Source organism: Arvicola amphibius, chromosome 3 (genome assembly GCF_903992535.2).
Source record: "Arvicola amphibius chromosome 3, mArvAmp1.2, whole genome shotgun sequence".
Classification (NCBI taxonomy): domain Eukaryota; kingdom Metazoa; phylum Chordata; class Mammalia; order Rodentia; family Cricetidae; genus Arvicola; species Arvicola amphibius.
Window position 1 is genome coordinate 148,394,177 of NC_052049.1, and position 24,108 is coordinate 148,418,284.

A 24,108-nucleotide genomic window follows, 5' to 3' on the forward strand; every position below is an offset into this window, starting at 1 on the left:
AGCTTGTGCTCTTATCCTGATCCATCTCTCCAGCCCCTAGAGTAGATAGATGGATGGATGGATAGATAGATAGATAGATAGATAGATAGATAGATAGATAGATAGATAGATAGATAGATAGATAGATAGCGAACGAAAGAGAGGTCTTTTTCATTATTAATTTTAAAATATATTTTAATTTTTATTGTTTGTACAGGAGTTTTTCTTGTATATATTCTGTGTATCACTGGCTGCCTGATACCCACTGAAACTGGAGTTATATGGTTGTGAGACACCATGTGCTCAGGTCCTCTGGAAGAGCAGCAAATGCTCTTAACCTATGAGCCATTTCTCCAGCTCTGTTTCATTCTTGTGCCTGTTGATACCACATTATTCCTGCACCATTTCCGGACAAAGATTGTCCTTCCTCTAGTGTACATCCTTAGCACCTCTGTCTAAAATATGTTATCTGTAGCAGGGCACTTGGGATGTTGAGGCAAGAGGTTCCTGAGTATGAGGACATCAAAGACTATACAAAGATCCAGTCTCAAAAATAACCAAAACAAAGGCTGAAATGATAGCTCCATTGTTATAGGCTAAGATCAGATAAGAGATCAGTTCCCAGTGTTCACAGTAATCAAAACCATCTCTCAAGCTTTCCCCTTTCCCCCTGCAGTAGTGTGCATATATATACATACTCATTAACTAAAATGAAGAAGCAAAAAAAATTATTTGCCTGTAAAAACAGGAATTTAATTATTTCCAGGTTCTTTTTATTCTAATCCAATGGTCTATTGGTTGGCCTGTTGGTATGTGTTAATTTTACTACCATGCCATTTTTATTACTATGACTTTGAAATATATTTTGAAGTATAATAGCTTTTTTCTTCCTCAAGATGACTGTAGTATTCAGGGATTTCTCTCTATCTCCCATTCCTTTTTTTAATTGCATAGTTGCATATAAACTGTTAAGATTTGCAGCAGGGTGGTAGTGGCTCACTTCTTTAATCCTAGCCTTCGGGAGGCAGAGGCAGACAAATCTCTATGCATCTGAGTTTGAGGGCATCAAAGACTACACAAAGATCTGGTCTACAGAGTGAGTTCCAGGACCTCAGAGAAACCCTATACAGAGAAACCCTGTGTCAGAAAGCCAAAAAAGTAAAATAAAAATGTGTTAAGATTTGTTTTTTTTTTTTTTTAAGTTCTTATTATTTATTTATTTATTTTTGAGGCAGGATTTTTTCTATCGTTTTGGAGCCTTTCCTGGAACTAGCTCTTGTAGACCAAGTTGGCCTCGAACTCACAGAGATCCACCTGCCTCTACCCCCCAAGTGCCAGGATTAAAGGCGTGTGCCACCACTACCCGGCAAGATTTGTTTTAGATTTTTTTGCTTTTGTCTTTTGTTTTTCCTCCCAGATCTTCGAAAAATGTTATTGGTACTTAGAGTTTGCATTGACTGTGAAACTATCTTTTGGTTGGTGTGTATATTGTAATGACACTGATTCTTTTCCCTCAACCTACGATGCCTTTTCCTCTGTTTGTATGTCTTCAGTTTCTTTTTCATAGATATATTAACATCTTTGCCTAATTTTATGTCTAGATGTTTTATTTTCTTGTAGCTGCTGTTATTTTCTTTTATTTTTATTTCAGATAATTGGCTGTAGGTATATGGCAACACTGTTGATTTTATTGATTTATTTTATATCCTGAAACTCTGACTTTGCTTACACTGATAACTTGGGGTGGTGTTTGAGGGACTTTGTATACTTACTGCTTTATGTGTATTTTGTTCTATGGCAAACCGTAGAAGTATCTCAGAATGATAATGGAACTATTGTCTGTCCATATAGGGTACATGGCTTTTGTTGTTTGGTTTGGTTTGGAATTTTTTAAATTTTTTCTGTTCAGATTATGTTTATTCTTTGGTAATATGGTTATTGCAGGGTATGAAAAATTTGAGTCTCAAGTGCTCCAAAGAGCAAGACTTAGTTAGGTGGGTTTTGATTTGGGACTTTGAGATTATGAATGTTCAACTAGTAAAACGTATGCAAAAATATTCCTAAATCTGAAACACTTCTGATATCACACATTCAGATAAGGTATATGTGATTTATGTAAACACAGTTAATTTTAATTGAAATTGTAAATGTAAAATATTGTTCATATTGTGATTTGTTTGAATTTGTGAGTATGAAATAATTCTGGTATTTATTAAACATTTATTTATTTGATATGTGGGTGCACTTGCCACAATACAAGTGCCAACTTAGAGGACAGCTAGCAGAGCTGGTTCTTTCTTTCATCTGTGTAGGTTGTGTGGGTTTGAACTCAGGTGAGCAGAATTGCCTTTACCTACTGAGTGGTTTCATACCATACCAGTGAACCATACCAGTGGTTCCAGTGAATATATAAGATACCCTTTTAAACTATTAACATTCTCTTACTTGCTTTCTAAGTAATGACACTATGTCTTCAGTTCCAGCACTATTACTGATCACTGGTACTCACCCAACAGCTTGTCTATGCACCAGTTTACCTTTGACCTGCCCTGGGGACTTTACTCTTCTGAATAGAGGCAACCTTAGCCCTCAGTGCTTTTCATTTTAGGAAACTGAAATTTAAGGAAGTTACTAATTTTTGTAAAATCATTAGTTGATATTTTGACTTGTTTTGAACATACCCAGTGTGATTTGTGAGTTTCATTCCTGACTACTGTGCTTCAATTTCAACTCATAACCTGCAAATTTATATTATAGCTATAATTTCTATTTCCTCTCACGCTGAGGAAGGACAGTCAGTCCATGTAGTGTTGTGCATGTGTGTTTGGTTTGCAGCCTTCTTACAGTACCTTACTGTGTCAAATTTTCTTTCCCTTTTCAGCTCGGCAATCCCATCAGCACACCTCTAAAACGTCGCAAAATAAACACTCACGGAACTTTAATTCACTCTATGTCATTGTCACCACCCCCAAACTTTGGAAGTGTCATTTTAAACTGCCGAAGTATACGAGTTGGAACGCTCTTCCAACTGTTGGTAGAGCCTGTAATTGTAAGTACTTTTGTAAAGTGGGGCTGTACTAGTACCAGGACTCAAGTACCACTGACAAGGTTAATCAATAGTATTTAAATTTTGTTAAATTATTGAAGTTAATCAAATATCAAAACTACTTAGAGATTTTGGATTGCTTTAAGATTATATAAATAGTAACCCAGTAAAGACTAGTGGTTATGCAGATACAATGTAAATTGGTGTTAAATTTACTGTAGGAGAGGCAAGTCTTGGAACTCACTCTGTAGACCAGGCTGACCTAGAACTAAGAAATCCACCTACCTCTTCCTTCTGAATGCTGTGATTAAAGGCGCGTGCCATCACCACCTGGCTAAAATTAAGCCATTTTATAACCACTAAAATGATTCAAGGATGAATTGTCAATGGGTAAAAGATAATCCATACACTAAGTATCTTTGTTCAGATTTAGTTGCAAGGGGACAATTCTGGAAACGATGCTGAGGTCAAGTGAATATGCTTACCATCACGGTGGGACAGCCTGACGCTTGCAGTTTGATAGTGCGGGCTCTTAGCACATCACCCATTGTATGACCTGGAGATGTATGACCTGGATTTGGGGATTGCATTTTTGTATAACTTAGTTCACATAACAACCATGCATGTCGTAAAGACTGGAGAGGCAAGTTTCTGGTGTAAAGTAGACAAAGTGTATGTGCTGTATAGCAGTAACAGTAACAAGGATCAGTGAATAATTGTGAGCATTTATGGAAATTTAAGGATAAACTATGTTGAAGATGTTAGTTTTGATTTCTTAGATGTGCTGGTAATGTTTTAGTTGGTAGGAAAATGTTTTTGTTTGAGAAAAATTTATGCTGAAGGATTTGAGGATAATTTAATGACTGCTGCGCTTTGTGCCTTTTTAAAAGTAAAAATATAATAAAGACTAATGTAGATGTGTAAAAATAGTAACTTAATGAACATTGTAATATTCTGTCACCTTCTCTAATAAAAGTTCAGAGTATCTGAGATTTTTTTTTTTTTTTTTTTTGAGGGGTGGCTGTTTCATCTTAGATTTAAGCCCATGGTGTCTGGTTCAGCTTCTCTGCTGTTTGTACACATATGGACTGTTGATGCCATTAAGAGTATGCAGAACATAATCTCCCTTAAGTCTAACATCAGCACTAATTTGTCTTTTTTTTTTCTTTTAAGTTTTCTTTAGAGGCAATCAAGATACAACTAGATGGTAAGTTGTTTTTTATCTGTACGTGCACTAAAGTTTTTGTCTACACTGATCCAATTTTTATAGTAATATATATTTGTAGAACTCAAAAAGAATATATCTTATAAAGGGCTTGGGCCTTTATGTAGTATCATTCTGCAGTGTGACAAAGTCTAATACTTTAGAGTCTCCTTTTTATTTGGAGAAAAAAATTGTTTTTTAAATGAAGCGTTTTTTGATTTTGCTTTGGTTTGGTGGGGTTTGTTTTTGTTGTTGTCATTATTTATTTGTTTATTTTGTTTTTCAAGACAGGATTTCTCTGTGTAGTCCTAGCTGTCTTGAAACTCACTTTGTAGACCAGGCTGGCCTTAAACTCACAGAGGTCCACCTGACTCTGCCTTCCAAGTGCTGGGACTAAAGGCATGTGCCACCATGCCCAGCTTGAAGTTCTTAAGCATAGTTTATAGAGTATGGTAAATGATGAATTTTAAGCTTGTAGTTCCTCCATTTATGGTGTCCCAGCTTAAAAATATATTCTTTTTTCATTTTTCACTCTTTCCCCGTAGGACCAGATAGTGATCCTGTAGAGATTATTTTAAATACCTCTGATCTAACTAAATGTGAATGGTGTAATGTCCGGAAATTACCAGTAGTGTTCCTCCAGGCCATACCCTCAGTTTATCAAAAGCTGAGCATGCAGCTGCAAATGAATAAAGAAGCTTGGAATGATTGTAAAGGAATGAACAGGTTACCAAGTAAGTGTTGTAGACAAATTACAACTAAGATAGAAGGTCTGCTGAGTTGCAGAATAGGAGTGTTTTGGAGAGTGGAAGGTTTTATCAGTCCATCCTGAGAAGTTGAAGCAGTGGTTTTCAGGTCAGTCATCACTTACTTCATTTGCTATCATACAGTATATGATACCACAGAAAAGCCCACAGAAAGTAGAAGGGTCAAAGATAAAAAATCTAGATTTAGCTAAACCATTTAGAAAGTTTGCAAATTGGGTTAAAACTCAAAAGATCTTAAGTCTGTAACATTAAGTAAAATGATTTTAACTGATGTGACTGCTGTTAAGTTCGTCTACAAAGCTGGAACTAGGAAAGTTTTGAAGTGCATGGCAGAGGTCTTTATCCTTTAGATAGATGCAGTTCTTTACAGTTAGGACATTTTGGGCTGGAGAGATGGTTCAGTGGTCAAGAGCACTTAGTGTTTTTGCAGAGTATGGATTTGTTTTTTCCCCCAGCACTGACATGACAGCTCACAACTATCTGTAACTCCAGTTCTAAGAGGTGTGATGTCTTCTTCTGGCTTCTGTGGGCACCTGGAACATAAGTCCTATATGACATACGTGAAGGCAAACAACACATATACACACAATAAAAATAATTTATAAGTCAGTACATTTTAGCATCAATTGCAGCTTCAGTTTAGCAGTGAGTAAATGCTAATGTAACTTAACAATTGGACACATTAGTGACCACCAGCTTTGCAGGTCTCTTCTGGAGATAATACTGCATGGTTGGCATGTTCCTCATTATTCTTGGTAGAAATGCTAATTGATATTTATTATAATGAATTTGTTTTAATCCTTTTAGAACTGTGGGTTCTCAACCTTCCTAATGCTGCCACCCTTTAATACAGTTCTTCGTGTTGTGACTCCCAAACATAAAATTATTTCATTACTACTTCATGACCAATTTTGCTAGTTATGAATCATAGTGTAAATATCTGATATGTGACCCCTGTGTGGAACATAACCTTCTGGTTGAGAACTGCTGTTTTAGAGGAAGCAGATTGCTTATATTTATTAATAGCCTTGTTCATGTGCTAGTGCTAGATCTGGCTTTTTTGTTTTGATAACTTAGTTAACATTTTTAGGTAACACTGCTCATTTTTCTAGTATATATTGTGTATCCCGTGTGTTAAAAACACTGTTTTGAATTATATTCCTGAACTTGTAATAATTAGTTGGTACTTACTTATTTGTGTGTGCAAGTGCATATGTATGTGCATGCACAGATGTAGAAGCCCGAGGTCAACCTCAGGTATTGTGAAACTTTTGAAACAGTGTCTTTCACTGCTCTGAGACTTATCATGTAGGCTAGACACGTGGGTGTGCAAACCACAGATCTGCCTGCTTCCCCACATTGGGATCACAAGCCTGTCCCACCACGCCCAACTTTTTCTGTGGGTCTGGAAATCACAAGGTTCTTTCTCATGCTTGGATGACAAGCACTTTACTGACTGAATTACTCCCAAACCCTCGTTGACTTTTTTTTTTGTCTGAATGAGAGAGAGGGAGAGAGAGGGAGAGAGATTCAGTATTCACTGTGTAGCTCAGGCTTCCCACAAACTCTTGGCAATCCTTCTGCCTTCACTTTACAAGTGCTGGAATTAAAGGCATGAGTCACCATGTACATCATTTGTTGGTATGCTCTAAAATTGTTTATTACTTTTTTCTTTCAGCCTTATAGTTATATTTATTTCTTTACAGGTTTAGAAGAACAGTACATTATTTTAATTTTTCAAACTGGCCTTGATCCTCAGGCAAATGTGGTCTTTGAAAGTATCATTACTGACATTGGTATAAAGAATAATGTTTGCAACTTTTTTGCGAAAATTCCTTTTGAAGAAGCCAATAGCAGACTTGTTGCCTGTACAAGAAGCTATGAAGAAAGCATCAAAGGAAATTGTGTGCAAAAAGAGAACAAAGTGAAAACTGTAATTATATTTAAAAATTTTACAGTAATTTAAATGATGGGTAATTCTGTTTGTTTTTTGTGATGCTGGGGATCAAACCCAGGGCTTCTATATGCTAGGCAGATACCTTGCCATTGAGCCACACCCTCAGTAATAATGAGTAATTTTAAAATGAAATGTTTTAATATTGCTCATTTTAATGTTAAACTTTAAAAGTTCCATTTTAAAATTTAATTTAATTTTAAGACAGCATTTGGACAAGTTTTGGAATCTTTTAATTCCTTTCCACACTCTTTTCTTTTTCTCCCATTTTTTTCCTCTGTACTGCACTATGAGCATATGTATACAGATACTGCTCATTCAAATAAGAGTGTTAACGCTGTGTCTGGAGCTGAGGTTTAGGTCCCTGTGCGTAGTACACATTGTTTTAACAGAATGAAGTAAAGGATATAGTCTGACCTTGTCAGACAGTGCATCTAGAGATGCCTCAGTGTTAAACTCTCAAGCTGCATGAACCATAGGCCATGGTAGAACTGTATCATTTCTATAGCTGTTGGGTTTTGCTAGTTTTGAGTTGTGAAGTTTGCTTACTTTATTCGGAATAAATCTCTCAACCTGGCTATCACCATGCCTGACAAAATTTTCTTTTTATTGCTAACTTGGGAAATTATTCCTTATCTCCAATGGACTGTATATCCATCCCTAAGACACAGTCTTGAAAATAAATTAGACCTCATACATGGAATGGGAGGCAGGCAAGGGGAGAAGGGCAAATCTGCCTCTTTTGCAGTTGATAAAGCCACTAAGCAGGTGACGCGGACTCGGAGTTCCCTTGAGTAACTCTTAAGCTCACTAAACTGTATGTGCTCAGTGCCTGTGCCCCCACTTCCTGCAGACTGTCTAGCCTTTGAACTAAGGTAGGTTTCCACTGCTATCAGAAAAAAACAACTTTGGGATTTGTTTTACTTCAGAAGTTCTTCAAATCTTACCAGACTGATTTGATATAAATAGTAGAAATAAGAAATTGGAAAGCATTATTATGTATTGTCTGGAAGCTCAAAGTGAAAGTAGTCCTATTACTGGCTTTTTATTGTTTCTCAGTCCTGAGTCATATAATATATATCATATTTTGAGGCAGGATCTTGTAGTATATCCCTGGCTGCCCTCAAACTAACTTTGTAGACCAGGCTGTTTGAAGCCTGCAAATGAGCCTACCCACATCTCCTGAGTACTGTGCATTTTCCATTGAAGCACCTTTTCTGCCTTGCTCTTTTTATTTAAAAAAAAAAAATCCCAATTAACTTCACAAATTGGTATTTTTCTCTGCCAGGTGTCCTTTGAATCTAAAATACAGCTCAGAAGCAAACAAGAATTGCAGTTTTTTGATGATGAGGAAGAAACCGGAGAGAGCCACACTATCTTCATTGGCCCTGTAGAAAAGTGAGAAAATTCTTTTATGTTTGCAGTACTTAAAAATATCTGTTTCTGTGTTTAGTAATGCCTTCTTCTTCCTTTATTATAGATTGATAGTGTATCCACCACCTCCGGCTAAGGGAGGCATCTCTGTTACTAATGAGGACCTGCACTGTCTAAGTGAAGGAGAGTTTTTAAATGATGTTATTATCGACTTTTATTTGAAGTAAGTTAGCTAACTTATTAGTGAACTTTTAACAAATTATCCCATTGCGTGTTTTTTAAATCTTTCTTTTTGAAAGTCATACTATTTTGATTGGAATTTTTATTACTGTAATATGCTCTGATACTTGAGTATATCTTCTACTCAACATAATATAATTTATATTATTTATTATATATCCTTTACTCAATATAATCTTCTACTCAAGTACTCTATTGTACCTTTGTTTCCACATTTTAAAAATGAGAATAAAGGGTTGGTAAGACTGTTGAATGAAGTGGCAGTGTATGTGAGGCAGTAAAGATGGTGTTCGGCACAGTTTTCATTAATACTAACTTATCGTGTGTATTTTCTGGTATGTGTAATGAAAAGGCCCATATACATGAAACAAAGTAATACTTATCCTCCTTATATCTGGGCTATTGTTTTCTAGTTTATTTCCAGTATATTTCATAACTCAAAATGTGTTTTGAAACCTGCAAAATTGATTTAATAGCCTAGTAGTGGAATTCACCTAATACTTTGGGAGGGAAAAGAGAGGTAACTCCAGCTCCAAGGGATCTGATTCTGTTTCCTGGCCTCCATTGGCACCAGCACTCACATGCACACAAAACATAAAGCATGAATAACATATTTTTAATGTTTTGGATGGTGTTATAGCTCAACTTGGCTTGGATAAAAATGCTTGGCTAGCATGAGAAATCAGGTTTTATATCTAATTGTTCTATAAAATTATTACAAAGGATTGTTGAAATTTCCAGCTGTCTTGTCTTTAAAGCCATCTGTAGTTTAAAGTTCTATTGGTAGGAAAATGTGCTTTTATATCTTGTAGAATTAACCTTTATCATTATGTGATACTCTTTCTTATCATGATCTACTGTTCTTGAGTCTGCTTTGTTGACAGAGATATTTCTTTTAATTTTCTTGGCAAGCATTTCATCCTTTTACTTTTAATCCTTTAAGTCTATATTTAATATTGTGGGTTTTTTAGTATTAATAATATTATTACTTTGCAACAGAGTCTTTTGTATCCCAGGCTGACCTCAAACTTACTGTGTAGCCAAGGATGACCTTGGACTTCTGATCTTGCTGGGATTACAGGACTACCACCATGACCCAGCAAGGAACTAAAACCTTGCTTGTGTACTGTTTGGAGAATAAACTTAGGGCTTCATACATGCTAAGCAAGCACTCTGCCAACTGATTCCTGATAATCTTTGTTATTGTTTGTGATTCATGCTGAATAGGATAATCTTGTTTTTATATTATACTAAAAATTTAGTTTGTAATCCTGACTTTATTCAGGACTCATGTTTATAGTTAAGTTTCCAATTAAATTTTATAGATTAATTAAGATTATCCCACTACAATTAAATCTGATGTAAAACTTACGCAGTTAATATTGGAAATCTAGGAAAATACATACATACTTTAAACATCATTAGTTTTTAGAAGTGAAATAAAAGGACAGTTTTTCTCATTCTGTGGGGTCTTGTTACAGTTTTTTTTAAGGTGTGTGTGTGTGGAACTGTGTATATGTGTTTGTGTGTGTAGACGTGTGCACAGGTACCCATTAAAGCCTGAAGAGTGTCAGATATTCAGGACCTGGAGCTATGGAGATTTGTAAGCTGCCCAGGTAGATGCCAGGAACTTAACTGGCATCCTCTGGAATAGCAGGAAACACCTTTAACTGCTGGTGTTTCTCCAACTTCTTATTTTAATTGTTTGAGAAAGGGTCTTGCGACTGGGGCTATGGTTGAGTGGGTAAGAGTGCTCTGTAAGAGGGAGCCCTCTCAGCTTGGATCCTCAGCTCTTGTGTACATAGTCCAGCTGCCTGCACTTGCCTATCTATGATCTCAGCACCAGGGGAGGGAGAGCCAAGACAAACAAATCCACAGAACTTGGTGACCAGCCAGTCAAAGCTATAATAGAGTGATACAGAATAATTAATGTATTTTAAAGGCATGGATTTAGAGGCTGAAAAGATGCCTTAGAAGTTAAGAACACTTAGCTGTTTTTGCAGATGACCCAGGTTCAGTCTCTAGCACCCATGTGGCAGCTTACAGCTATTTTTGACTCCATTTCCAGGGAATCCAGTAGCCTCTTCTGGCCTCCCTGGGCCCCACGCACACACAAATACACGAAAATATATGAAATACTTCCCATTATCTAAAGGTATTTTGGTGACTATTGCATCTGGTATGTGAAGTAAACTTCATTTCTTAGAAATAGTGATTATGGTGGCCAAATAAATGCTTGACTGTTGTCTGTTGAGTGAGCCTGTGATCCATTATATGATAACTGTTTTCACTTAAAATAGATACTTGGTGCTTGAAAAACTGAGGAAAGAAGATGCTGACCGAATTCATATATTCAGTTCTTTTTTCTATAAACGCCTTAATCAGAGGGAGAGAAGAAATGCTGAGACAACTAACCTATCGTAAGTCAAATCTTAACAATTCATCCAGTAGTTATTCCTTAGTATCATAGTTATTAGTGCCACATAGCTCACATGAGAGATCAAATTTACAGGCATTCGTGCAGTATTTACATTTGATCTAAATATATTGTTTCAAATACTTTCTAGCGTACTCATACTGTAGTGTAGCATATTAAATATTAGCCTGTGTTCTTCAGTGTGTAATGACAAGGAAAGGGGTCTGTATGTGTCTTATGGGTATACTTTCCCTCAAACATATTTTCTACCCTCAATTTGTTGAATTCATGGATACAAAATGAAGGGCCCATGATATTTGAAAACAAAACCCAGCAAAAGCCCCACAGATCTCTGTGGTCACGTGCTTGTTTCTAGATTGTGCCACTAGGAAACCATGCCAGCTCAGTTTTGTCGTTTTATGCTCAGCTGCCTTAGTAATATTGTACTAGTTCTAAAGGATAACTTTTAAAAATCCTTTTACTTCTGATGAGCAATACAATCCATTTCTGTTTCATTCTCTTAAAACAGTAACCTTGATTATTTTCTGATGGTTACAGAATACCTAGAGTTCAGAGGTTGTAGATCTAGTGTCTAGAATAGTGGATCCCAAATAGTACTTACTTGTTTCTTAGATGGTTATCTAAGAGTTCTCTCGGTGATGTTGAGAGGAATCTGTTTTGTTTTCTCTTGTTCTTGTGGGCTAGTCACTGAGCCAGAGCCTTGCTTGTGGTAGACAAACAGATGTTCTTTACCACTGGGATGCATCCTCACCCTTTAATCTGTACTTTTAATAAGCTCTTAAAATGATTTTTCTCAAAATAGTTAGAGATTCTGTTCTGCTACCACTTCTAAGTTATTTATAGTTCTTCTCTACATAGTATTATTCAGGTCTTATGCTTAGCTTTAATTGGTCAAAAGATTCAAGAGTTGGCATATCTTTTTGTAACTACACTGAAGTGTCTTCAGTTGGGGCTGCTATGCCAGATATAAATTCTATTTTCTACTGTTTACAAAGTTCCTAATTTTATATCATAGACTTGAGATAGATTTTGACATTGTTCATAGCTATGGTGCTGCTTTGTTTATTGACAAACAGTGCATGTTTTACATGCTCCCTTTCATTTACCAATAAGTCATGCTCTTATAAGTATCTCAGTATAGTTTCTAATAGCAATACTGCACCAGTAAAATAGTAGAGACAAAAGAAATTCACCCAGGAGAAGCACTGAAATTTCCCAGAATGTTGTAAAATGAACTCAATACCCTTCCGTGCAGATTCAGTTAGGAGGTTTCATGTCTTCCCTTTCTGGTTTCATCTAAGATAGTCTGTTTATGGAACTGGAATAATGGCTCAGTAGTTAAGAGCACTTACTGCCCTTGCAGAGGGCTAGGATTTGGTTCCTAGCACCAAGTTGCCCTTAATGGCCATCTTGTTACTCCAATTCTAGGGATTCCAATGCCCGCCACTGACTTGAGCTTACCAGGTACTCATGTGATACCTCTACATATGGGCAAAACACTCATACACATAAAAGAAAAATAACTATGTTTTCAATTTTAAGATACTATGTTCTTTCCTCAACTTGTTAAAACATCAAGTGAAACTGAGGTGTCCCAGCTGAGTGTCATAGTTTATAAGTCACTGCACAGAAGCTGTAGCTGCAATGACACTTTAGAAGGTGATTGTCTCTTTCTTACAGAATACAACAAAAACGTCATGGGAGAGTAAAAACATGGACCCGGCATGTAGATATTTTTGAGAAGGATTTTATTTTTGTACCCCTTAATGAAGCGTAAGTAAAATTCTATATGTATTAAAAATACTTATTTTATGAAAGTAAGCACAGTTCTCAGTTGCCTCATAAGATACAGAATTTTTTTTTAGCTGTCCGCCCTTTAATCCCAGCACTTGGGAGGCAGAGGCAGGTGGATCTGTGAGTTTGAGGCCAGTCTGGTCTACAGAGCAAGTTCTTGGACAGCCAGGGCTACAGAGAGAAACCCTGTCTTGGGGTAAAAATACCCAACAGAATTTTGTAGAATATATTCGACGTCTTCTAATTTTATTTTATTGAATATAGTATAAGGAAGACATTTTTAAAAATGATGCGTGTGTGGAGATTACCTTGTTTGGAGAAGTGATTGGGTTATATAGAAAAATCTGAATCTTTCACTTGAGATTTACTCATTTAACAGTAAAGGAAAAGTGGATGAATTTATGCCATTTCCCCACACTAAAGCCATTCTATTATAAGCAGTCTTGGAAGTACTTTGGTAAAGACGCTCAGATACGTCACTACTGTTCTTCTGCGGCTATGGCAGTATTGATATATCGTACAGCTTTCTCATGTGATTAAGATTTGAGAGTTTGTGTTTCTTTCTTTGTTTGCTTTTACTTTAAAGAACCCATTTGAAAGTATTTGGCCATGTGAATGGGGAGAGTGAGGTAGAAGTGGTGCGTGAGTGGAGAAGTACCATTCTTACTCGGCAGAAGAGCTGTTTGCTTTACGGCATGGACTGACTTACTCTTGTACTCTGCATAGACAAATCAAGAAATGCCTTACTTTGCTTGCCCGTTTTATCTCTTTATAATTGGAGAAATGGTGACTGACATTAGTATCGTGTAGGATTGTTTATATGTAATAAGCCTTCCTGTGTCACATTAGATTGTAAATTTCAAATGTGTATTAATTCACTTTGTAATATAAGCAAACCCTTTCTTTAAAATGTAGTTGACAGACATGTTTGACTGTAGTTACGGCTTCTTGGGAGGGTTAGGCACGAAGATCACTTCAACACAAGAATTTGAAGTTAATTTAGATGACATATTAAGATCCTCCCCTCTTAAAACAGATAATAAATATTATGTTTTGAGGCCTAGAAGTATAGCTTAGTAACAGGCTACTGGCTAGTTTGTGGAAGATCCGCAGTTCTATTCCAAGCACTACTGTGCATGCATGTGTAATGTTTTTATTAGGAGACCTCGGCCCTTTTTAAATCAAAGCATCAGTTATAGCTGTAAAGCACAATTTATATAAGACTTCATGAAATGCATAGCATAATAAAATTCAAAATCAAGTTTAAATTTATTCTGCATGAAATAAAGATTTCTTAGAATTTACCTTAAAAAGTAGCACAAGCTTTTAGGAAAGTTGTAAGAAATAACAAAAGTGAGCTGTGCGGTGGTGGCATATGCCTTTAAATTCCAGCAAAAAAGGGAGACAGAGGCAGGTGGCTGTGAATTCGAGGCCAGCCTGGTCTACAAGAGCTAGTTCCAGGACAGGATCCAAAGCTACTGAGAACCTTGTCTCAAAACCTCACCCCCCCCCCACCACCAAAGAAAAGAAAGAAATAAGGAAAGAAGGAAAGAAATACCAAAAGTGTTCAACTGAAGTGCTATTTGAGTCATATATAGCTTAGAGCCTCTCTAATCACTGTAGCTGTCAATAGAGGTTTCTGTAGATCTTCCAGTCATCTTCTATGTGGCGGAGAACCAGTAGAGTACAGGATTCTGCAGGAGGGCTACACCCACGGGACAGTCTGCAGATGTCTAGGTCTTACTTTCATTTCTTTAAGAGATGAAAGCCACAGATATTTTATGTGTGCCAGTTACTAGATAGGCCACCATTGGTTTGTCATCTGCTTCATTTTAGTAGTGATGTTAATTTTTTGTTTTTTGAGATAGGGTCTCACTATATATACAGCCCAGGCTCCTTGGACTGAAAAGGATTTATTTAACCTCCACCTCCTAAGTGCTGGGATTAAAAGCATGCATCACCATGCCCAGCCTAATGTTTAGTTTTTAAAGATTTGTTTTTATTTAACATGTATAAGTGCTTGCCTGCATGTGTGTTCATGTAACTTGAGTTAAAAATGTTTGGGAGATGCCATGTGGGTGCTGGGAACTGAATTCTCGGGCCTTTGTCAGAGCAGTAAGTTTTCTAGTCAATGAGCCATTTCTCTAACTTCATGATGCTGGATGTTTTTCTTCTTTTTCTTTTCTTTCTTTCTTATTTTATTTTACTTTAAGATGTTTGTTAGAAACTGTTACAGTATTTGGTAAAGAACACAGACCTAGAATTTGGATATAATCCAGCCATAGTAAAATTACCTATTTTATATTTTAGTTTCTTCTCATACCAATGCTTTATATAGTTACTTGGCTAGAGGCGAGTGTCTTGAGTTGTAGGCCAGAACCAGTCTACCAGTCTACATAGATAGAGCCTGGTTTTTTGTTGTTATTGTTTGTTTGTTTGCTATTGTTTTATTTTTTTAAAGCTACAAACTTAAAACCCTTTAAGTCAGGAGAAGCATTTTGCCTAGTTTTTAGTGATGTAGCAAGAAATGTATGGCCACATATATTGTTATGATTTCAGATTGGTAAAGCCAGTCACAACAATGTAGGTTGAAAATTACCACATTACACCCTAAATACTGGTTTTCAAGATCTCATGTAGTCTAGTGCTGTCCTCAGACTTGATGTGTAGCCAGAGATGGCCTTGAACCTTTGGTTCTTCCTCAAGTGGGAGAGTGCAGTCTTTTTCCACTATGCATTGCACTGGCTTTTGAAACACACTTTTCTACATTTTAACATGGAACTTAGGATGTTTTAATTATTGAAATGAGGATGTTGATATACTATTTTTGCTGCGTTAACCTGACCTAAATCCATCGTATACATAGAATTAATTTTTAAGAATACGAAAGAAAAGCCAGGCAGTGGTGGCACACGCCTTTAATCCCAGCACGCCTTTAATCCCTGGTCTACAAGAGCTAGTTCCAGGATAGGCTCCAAAGCTACAGAGAAACCCTGTCTCGACAAATTAAAAAAAAAAAAGAATTATTTGTCCATTTTGCCTTTCGGTGGGGAGAGAGGGGTTGTATGTATGTGGTTGTGTGTGTCTATCTGTCTAAGATAAGGTCTCACTATGTAGCTTGTCTAGGACTTGCTTCTTAGGCCTGACTGGCCTCAAACTCATAAGATACACCCTACCTCTACCTCTGCCTCCTTCGTGCTGTGATTACAGGCATGCATAACCACACCAGACTCAATTTTCCCTTTTAGCACTAACACCAAAACCAGTCTTTACCTTTGTACTGAATGTTGTCAGGTGAAGAGATAGCACTGTTCCTAATACTGCCTTGGAGTCATCTAATACATATGGGAAAAGAAAAAGAATTACCTAATGATGCTAATGGTATTCAGGTTTGAGATGTAGTTCAGTAGTAGGGTACTTGCCTAACATGCCCTGAGTTTGATCCCTAGCCGTGGTTGTAAAAGTGTTTTCTTCTGAGAAGGTATTTATTGGACATCCTACTACATGACAGGTATTGTACTCAGCTCATAAGTACTCTTTCATCTACAGCTTGTCATTGGCTAGCAAATAGAAGTTAATGATTATTAGGCTATACTATATGTCTTTTTTTCTGGTGGACTGTACAGTTGATAGCTGTGATAACTGAATACAGTGATACCAGGATTTTGTGGTTGATAGCTAAAACTCTTTACTAAATTGAGCTTTTATAACAATGCCTAGATTAGATAATGTCATTTCTTTTTAAATTATTAATGTATTTACATTTCAACATAGCATAAGCCTAAGGATTATTTAGATACATACTTTTTATAATAAGCCTCTCCAAACAATAGAAAGAGACATGATTTAAAAAAAATTTGAATGGATCTTTTTTTCCACAAAGATTCAGTAGATTGTTTGCAAGAATGAATGTAGGGTACATAATCCTTAAAACAGTAGCAAAAAAGTTAGTGGTCTTTATGGTATTTTAACCACTAATAAAATAAGTAAGTGAGAACTGTTATAAACAGTATAAATATTTTAAAAAGAGCAGTGCCTGTTCACAAATTTGTAAAATCAGCATTTTCAATTGATAGTTATGGACAACTGTGATGAGCTTTTCCAATGATATGTTTAGTAGTGTTGTTTGTTTTTGCAGTGCACACTGGTTTTTGGCTGTTGTTTGTTTTCCTGGTTTGGAAAAACCAAAATATGAACCTAACCCTCATTACCATGAAAATGCAGTCATGCAAAAAAGTTCAGCTGCAGAGGACAGTTGTGTTTCTTCTGCCAGTGAAATGGACAGTTGTTCACAGAACTCTTCTGCCAAGCCTGTGATTAAGAAGATGCTAAACAGAAAGCATTGCTTAACGGTAACTGAGTCCAGTGCTGGACAGGAAGAAAGTGAGCCTTGTTATCGGAGAAACACATACAGTGTGAAATGTAGTGTGAAAAAAAAAAACCATGCTATAAGTGAAAACGAAGAATCAAGTAATGGAAAATCTGCATGCCAGGAAGTTATTGATAGAGCTAAAAGTGAGAATGGCCTACAGGATGAATGTTTAAATTCTATACATCATCCAGGTATGTACTGATGTATTATAAAGAGTAACAGAGTTCAAAATAGAATTGTTAAAGTTACGTCTTTTCTTTCGTCAGGCTTGCTGAGGTAGAATTTACTTACGATAACATTAACTCATTTTATGTTGCTTAAGTTTTATTAATGTGCTTAGTCATGTAATCACTACGACAACCAACATTTAGAATCTTTTACTACTCAGAAATCTCCTGGTGTCTCTTGTGCAGTCTTATCTCTTCATCCCTAGAAGCAGAACTAGCATCTCCAGTCAGAAATTTATGTCACCACTGAAAAATTCTTCTGTAGCTGGTTGTAGATACACTAAAATTATTATATAATACCGCCTACTTATTATATAGAAATACATAGAAATGAAAAGTAATTTCATGCTTAGGCTTGAGTTCCATCTGCTTGATATATATATATATATATATATATATATATATATATATATATTACCAATAACTCAAAATTCAAAGAAAAAATAAACCTTGAAATTTATAATTCTGTTCCTCATATATCTGTAAGAGGTTTTCAATCTAGACATACAAACTTCACATTTTCCACTTACAAGAGCTTGGAATCATTTTGTTTAATTAAAAATTCCTTATATTCAAAATACACAGTAGTTGCACAGGCTTAACTTATAAGACAAATCTGTTCAGCCTTCTCAATTTTTAGATTGGTGAATTGAATTCAAATGGCCAAAGGCAGAAAGTAAAGCTTCCTCCTTCGGACAAAGTGGGGATCCCTGTCCCTCGGTCTCCTTTCACTTGGTTCAGCTCTTGTGAATTTGTTCTCACTTTCTTCCATTAAACTGTTATTTCTAACCTCTTTAACAGAAATCTCAAAGTTATGATCAAAGTTCTTTGTTATCAAATTGTTTTCCTCTCCCACCCACAAATGTGTTGACTTGAGCCTTATCCTAGTTCAGGTCACTAATGCTGTGACAAACACCATGACAAAAGGAACTTGAGAGGAAAGGGCTTATTTGGCTTCTTCTGCATCCAGATCACTTGTCATTCGAGGAAGTTAGGACAAGAACTCAAGCAGGGAAGGTGCTTGGAGGCAGGAGCTGATGCAGAAGCCTTGGAGGGGTGCTGCTTACTGGCTTGCTCAGCTTGTTTTCTTGTAGAACTCAGGACAAGGAGCCACAATATGTTGGGCCCTCCCCCATCACTCATTAAATTAAGAATATGCTCTACATGCTTACCTACAGCCCAGTCTCAGGGAGGCATTTTCATTTAAGGTTCCCTCCACTCAGATGACATAAACTAGCCAGCACATGTGCATCAGAACATCTTACTCTTCCCAGAAAGCTTTAACCCTGTGTTTGATACTCACACTTATTGCTGAGTATCAAGCATAGGGTTTCACACCCACTAGGCAAGCACTCTACCACTGAGCTACAACCTCCAATCCCAAGAATATGTTCAGGTATTGTGTGTCAGTTAAAAAAACTTAATCTGTTCCATAAAAATTCATAATACTCAGTGTCATTTCTCCAGTGAAAACATTAAACTGTGTGTAGATCCATAAAAGTTTTTGTTAGGTAAACTAGGCCATAGAAAAATAGGAATTTAAAATTATGGAAAATTACAAATAAAGAACATATTTTGATGCTCTACCGCTTTGTATTGGTGAATTATGAATTTCACATCTGGCATGGTAGCACATGCCTCTAATCCCATCATTTGGAAGTGCAGAATCAGGAATTGATGGCCAGCACTGGCTATATGGCAAGTTTAAAGTCAGCCTGGATTATGTTGAAATCCTGTCTGAAAAAGCCATAAAAGACAAGGGTATGGGAAGGAGGATGTTGCTGAACTTTTGATAGGATATTTTATATAATAAGCTTCATAAGGTCTATGTGCTATGAGTTGAGCTGGAAAGGGAACAAGAAAAACAAAATTGGTCATTAAAATCCAAACGGATCAAATCATTGTCTAGGTCATTTTCCATTCTAGTTCGTTAGGATACAATTAAGCAAAGTGCTTAAGCAAGCAAGTATGTAACCTGGAATTCTTTCATTGTCAGCATTTTAATTCTTGTTTTAAAAAATAATTATTATATGAAATTTCTAGAACCCAAAAATGTATAGAGTAGTGATTGATTGCTTAGAGTTTTCAACAGGAAAAGACAAGAGGGTGGGGAATATAGAGACAGAATGTTAATATGGGATTTCGTCTTGAGGCTTTGGAATTGATTTTTGAGGGCTGTTGATCAGCTCAGTGGTAAAGATCTAGCTTTTGTGAGGATCTGGATTTAATCCCCGGCACCACCTAAATGATAACATCAAAAATAATATTGTGATGGTGGTAGTTACACATACTTGTGAATGTATGGCTGGTTTTGAGAATTCGTGGAAGGTTGATTGCATCCCCACTTGCCACAAAAAAGTTCCCTAAACCCCATGGATGCTCAAGTTCCTTGAGCTTAGTGTTCATTTTTGGTATGTTTGCATCCTCCCTAAACTCTAAAACATGTCTAGATTACTTAAACCTTCTAGTTTGTTGTAGTTTCTAAATATGTAGTTTTTAATAATGCTTATGCTCTATTTTTACTTTCTTAGTTTTTATTTGTGGTGCCAGGGCTTGAACCTGTACATGATAAGCAAGCGCTCTCACTTAGTTGCATTCCCAGTCCCTGCAGTTTATTATTCGGAGAACCAGAAGGGAAAAGGAGCTATATACATGTTCAATACAAACACAAAAATTTCCTCCAAATATCTTTTTTAAAGAATGGGCCTCTCTGTGTATCTTTGCTGGCCAGGAACTCACAGAGATCTGCCTGCTTCCTTTGTACTGGTATTAAAGGCATACACCACCATACTGTAATCTCTCCCTACCCTCCAGTATTCTTTATCCATACTTGGTCGAATCCACAGACAGTGCCCATAGATAGAGAGGGCTGACTATAATAAAAACCACTGGATTGTACATTTTAATATGAGATCAGATAAATCATTTGAGTGACTTTATGCATTGGAGCACAGCTTGGGGCTTTTTGTACACTGACTGCAGGACTTCCAAAAGTGCCCCCTGTAAGATGTTGTTTGGTTGAGTAGACAGTTACGTTTGAAGATAGTCTCAAAACCCTAGTGGAGACTAAAGTACAAAATAATGTTTTATGTAGGTTTCATAATTAACATGTTTGTCTTTTTCTTGTAGCTTTTTTTTTTGTAATGTCAGTTCCTTTCTTATGGATGTACCTGTATCAATTACGTCTCTATAATTAAAGGGAAGATCTGTTAAAACTAGTGTTTCACAAAACAGCTTGCTGTTTGTGTGAGTGCTAACACTAACACTGTTTTTTTAAATCTTTAATTCAATGCTGGCAGCATCCTAAAGTTTGAAAGTGAGATGGTTGATTCCCACCCCAAACACAGTGAGGTGCTTTAGCTTTTATCATATGCTTGAAGAGCTCATTGGCTCAAAAGTACAGTAAGTAAGGGTACTCTCTAAATGTGGTTAAATGGTCTTACAATGATGGTACATGAAAAGTTAGGAGCTTATAAAAAGTTTGTGCTCTGATTACTGCCTAAGTAGCTAAATTCTATTTGGCCTGTCAATATTGTTCAAAAGATGTATTTTATTTTAAATAGTTCATATAATTTTAACTCTCAGATCCATATAGTTAACAAGTGTTTACTAACATGTCAGATAACATGCCACAGTTAATAATTGCGATTATATCTACAGTTTTAAGGCCAGCTATTGGAAGCTAATGTATGAGACCATTACTTGTCATTTTTTTTTCATCTGTACATCATATAAAATAATTGACCAGATTGAGGACATGAGGAACATGTAGGTTTAAATTTTACAGTCACACTCACATAGGTAACTACTGGGCTGCTGAGATGACTTACTATGTAAAAGTGTCTGCCACCAAGGCTGGTGACTTAGATTCAATCCCTGGCGCCCAGATGTTGGAAGGAAAGAACTGATTCCTGAAAATTATGCTTTGATCTACACACACAGAAGTGTGTGTGTGTGTGTGTGTGTGTGTGTGTGTGTGTGTGTGTGTGTGTGTATACATATATATATACACAGAGAGAGTATAAATGTTTGTTTTTTTTTAAAGGATACACATATTATCTGTTTTTAAATTATTTTTAAATACATATATGTGTGTTGGGTATGTGCAGGTATCCCGTGGAGGTGGAATCCTCCTAGAGCTGAAATTGCCTCCTGATGTGGGTGCTGGGAATTGAACCTGAATTCTTTTGAAGAGCAGTAATAAACTCTTAGCTGCTGAACCTCCCCCCGCCCCATACACGTGCACTTTTTTTTTAAGACAGGGCCTTGCTGTGTAGCCCTGACTAACCTAGAACTCACTGCACAAACCAATCAGCTTCAAACTCAGAGATCCCCTAACCTCTGCCTCCTGAATGCAGCTATTAAAGGTGTGCACCACTATACCCAGCCTGAAAGAAAGATACTTTTTAAAAGCTGAACTATTTAAATTACTTTCTCCTATTCAAGTACTAACCAAGACTCACTCTGCTTAATTTCTACATTCTTATGAGAATCAGACACATGCAGAATGGAGAGGCCATATAGACTTTATTGGGGTGGTTTTTGAAATAATTTAGTTAGTACAAAGTATGATGTAACAGTACTTTATAAATAAGAATGATTTGCTTCTAGAAATAATCTGTATTAATGTTAATTGCCTGGGGATTTGTACAGATTTTTATTTAAGCAAATTTAAAATAATTTCTGAAACAGACAAATTGAAGAGGTTATTGTATATAACAGAAGGTTTATCATTGTGCTTGGTTAGTTATTTTAAGTATGTTCCTGATGACCGCATTTTGATTCATATATCTTTTTCAGGAATACATTTTACTTATCTTATTCTTCAAGAAACCTTGTTTATGTTAATAAAAAATAACACTATATAGCTTTGTAAACTGAATTGAAGTAAACTTTTCTACCTAAAATACGTAAAAGTCATTCTTAGGAAGTTTTAAGATGTTATACACTGTTATAAACAATATTAACATATGTGGTATTAAATTCTAACTCAGTTTTTTGGTAAATTTTAAATTTCTGTTAAATACTTGATTTGACAACCTTCTTTTGCCAAATAATTGCTTTTTAACAATTTTGATCCTTAGAATAAACTTTTAAGAATATCAATTTAGTGTTTTGGGGTTTTTTTTTTTTGGGTTTTTTTTTTTTTTTTTTTTTTTTTTTTTTTTGGTTTTTTTCAAGACAGGGTTTCCCTATAGTTTCTAGAGCCTGTCTTGGAACTAGCTCTTGTAGACCAGGCTGGCCTCGAACTCAGAGATCCGCCTGCCTCTGCCTCCCGAGTGCTAAGATTAAAGGCGTGCGCCACCACCGCCCGGCTCGATTTAGTTTTATCTTACAAATCATTTACTTTTATGGTACCAACACCTACAGTTGGTTTGTGGGGTTTTATTTTACTGAAAAATAGTAATTTAACCAAACTTAGAAAATAAACAGTTAAGGTATCATATATATATATATATATATATATATAACTAGTAAACTCACTTTGTAGACCAGGCTGGCCTCGAACTCACAGAGAATCACCTGCCTCTGCCTCTGAGTGCTGAGATTAAAGGTGTGTGCCACCACCACCACCACCCAACATATTCTTTGTCTGATTTGTGCACATGCAAATCTATTCATTTGTACTGTTTTTAACCCTTTGTTTATTCATGTTTTCATAATTTTAATCTTAAAGCTATACATTTTCTATCTTGTGTTCTATGGTTTGTAATTTTATTTGGGAATTGTTCTTTTTTTGAGACTCTTAAAACTTTCTATTCACTATCGGGCATACCCAAACATGCAAACAGACATGTTTATATAACCTTGTTTTTATTTTTTTAATAAGTTTTGAATAATAGAGTAATAGAACCATTCTGTAATTTGACAGCAATCCATGTTTTTATTTAAAAATAACCTACTTTATGTTTGTTGTACTTCATGCTGTAGCAGATTTTTGTACCCTCAGATTTTTGTACTGGCATTCATTTTAGTAGTCTATCCTCTGGGTCTATCCTCAGGCTTTTTATCATGCAGTGTTTCCTATTGATACAGATGCCTTAAGTAAAATCAGACTAAACTACGGTGATCAGTCAGCTGAAGGTGGCAAAATGCTGGAAGATGAACTCATTGACTTCTCAGAGGATCAGGACGAGCCGGTAAAATCAGATGCTTTGTCAGACTCTGTTAAAAAATCTGAGAAGCTATTCCGTCAACCACCAACAGACAACACAGCTTCCATATTTGGATTGTATTTCACAGCAAACCCAGTTTTCTAGTTTGAAGTTTTCAGGATGCATGTATTAGTGTTCTTGTTGGAAATATGATTGAGGGGTTGAATTCTAATACTGCCTGAGAAAATTTTAATATAAAGTTAATTCTCTTGGATCAGGGACTGTATAGCTCAGTGATAGAGGGCTTATTTGCTATTTGTTAGATGCCCAGCATTGGATGAAATAAAAAGTTAATTATGTTTTATTTGAAAACATTTATGGACTATTCTTGACCTTTGATCTAACAATATCTGAAAGGCAAGTGGTAAGATTTTCAGTTATGATAGTATACATAATTGTAGTATGCATAAGAATGGCAGAATCAAAAAATTTTTACCACTTTCCCAGTACCTTTTTTTCTTACTTACCCAGTGACTATTTTCTTTTTTTCCAACTTAATGTGCATGTACTTTAAAAATAGGTGATATTTAATTATCACCATAGGTGAGCTATACTATTT

At 36.0% G+C, this 24,108-nt stretch overlaps 1 protein-coding gene across 3 annotated transcripts in view; it reads left to right on the plus strand.

Moving 5' to 3' along the window:
- Senp6 (SUMO specific peptidase 6) overlaps positions 1 to 24,108 on the plus strand; it is a 93,371-nt gene that overhangs the window by 63,864 nt on the left and 5,399 nt on the right. For all 3 annotated transcript variants that reach the window (XM_038321525.2, XM_038321524.2, XM_042054644.1), the window contains 10 exons: positions 2,861 to 3,028; positions 4,199 to 4,232; positions 4,775 to 4,963; positions 6,703 to 6,929; positions 8,239 to 8,348; positions 8,431 to 8,547; positions 10,865 to 10,984; positions 12,682 to 12,774; positions 16,934 to 17,358; positions 23,431 to 23,534. In XM_038321525.2, the coding sequence (XP_038177453.1) occupies positions 2,861 to 3,028; positions 4,199 to 4,232; positions 4,775 to 4,963; positions 6,703 to 6,929; positions 8,239 to 8,348; positions 8,431 to 8,547; positions 10,865 to 10,984; positions 12,682 to 12,774; positions 16,934 to 17,358; positions 23,431 to 23,534 (1,587 nt within the window). The remainder of the gene's footprint in view (positions 1 to 2,860; positions 3,029 to 4,198; positions 4,233 to 4,774; positions 4,964 to 6,702; positions 6,930 to 8,238; positions 8,349 to 8,430; positions 8,548 to 10,864; positions 10,985 to 12,681; positions 12,775 to 16,933; positions 17,359 to 23,430; positions 23,535 to 24,108) is intronic.